Source organism: Cavia porcellus, unplaced genomic scaffold, assembly GCF_034190915.1.
Source record: "Cavia porcellus strain 051 isolate PalLab524CR breed Dunkin Hartley unplaced genomic scaffold, mCavPor4.1 scaffold_8, whole genome shotgun sequence".
Lineage (NCBI taxonomy): Eukaryota > Metazoa > Chordata > Mammalia > Rodentia > Caviidae > Cavia > Cavia porcellus.
This window is the reverse complement of record NW_026947491.1, coordinates 20,711,166-20,712,259: the sequence shown is the minus strand read 5'-3', so window position 1 is coordinate 20,712,259 and position 1,094 is coordinate 20,711,166. Positions and strand designations below refer to the sequence as shown.

The window sequence follows — 1,094 nt, the reverse complement described above, 5'->3', positions numbered from 1 at the left end:
TACCTGGAAACCATTGAAATAGTGTAATCACAATGGACAACAGCTTCTTTGAAAATGTGCTGTCCAATTAATAATGAAATATATAGGGAAATTAATAAAAGCCTGATTCAATGAAAACATAGCATTCGACGCTCAAGGACATAAAATGTTCCTAAAATCCTTGATTTTCATCACTGAAAAAGCCATCCAGTCTGTCACCACAAGGCAGTGAAGCTATCCCTAGAGCAGTGTGAGCAGCGCGCCCCCTGCTGGTCTAGAGTTTCCCTGCAGGGAGGTTTATGTTGGGGCTCACACTTATATCAAAGCACTGTGACTCTCTTGCACAGTAATAGGTGGCAGTGTCTTCTGCAGTGACAGATTTTAGCTGCAGGGAGAACTGGTTCTTGCCTGTGTCTCTGGAGATGGACATGCGGCTCTGGAGCGACGGGTTGTATCTAGTGCTACCACCGCTACTTATGTACCCCATCCACTCCAGGCTCTTTCCTGGGGGCTGACGGATCCAGGCCCAGTCATAACCACTGGTGATGGAGTAGCCAGAGACTGTGCATGTGAGGGACAGGGTCTGCGAGGGCTTAACCAGGCCAGGCCCCGACTCTTGCAGCTGCACCTGACAGAAGATGCCTAGGATCAAAAAAACCTTCCCGTCAGTCACCTGCTTTGGTAACATTTCCATGGACCCAAATCCCACATGGAGGACACTCACCATGGAGAGCTGTCACCAGGCACAAAAGAAGACCCAGCAGTCTCATGGTTAAACCAAACCACTGCCTTCCTTAGAGAACTCAGCCCTGTCTGGGAGGGAGCTCTGGGGTCCCAAGGCCCCTGAGTGGATTTTCAATCTAATGTGTGAGCATATATTTGCATATAGGGTTCACACTTCCTATAAAAAGGGGACCATAAGTCCTGGGCTTGTCTGTTTTTTGTGCTACTGAGAGGATTTTCTTGTTCTGAATTCTAGCTTGGTGTTAGTCTGATAAATGGGAGTAGAATTCATAGGAGTGGTGGAATCATGGCAATGATAATCACCCCACCTTCCTGACTGCAGGAAGGATTCCTCCTGGCCCTTCTCCCTTTCCATACCCCAGTCTGACTTC

At 48.1% G+C, this 1,094-nt stretch overlaps 1 gene segment (V, D, J or C); it reads right to left on the bottom strand.

The window, feature by feature from the left end:
* Positions 1-253: 253 nt before the first annotated feature.
* On the bottom strand, positions 254-837 carry LOC101789251 (Ig heavy chain V region 1B43-like). The segment is given in 2 exon segments: positions 254-621; positions 704-837. Coding segments are annotated over 2 exon segments (414 nt in total).
* Between the last annotated feature and the right edge of the window lie 257 nt (positions 838-1,094).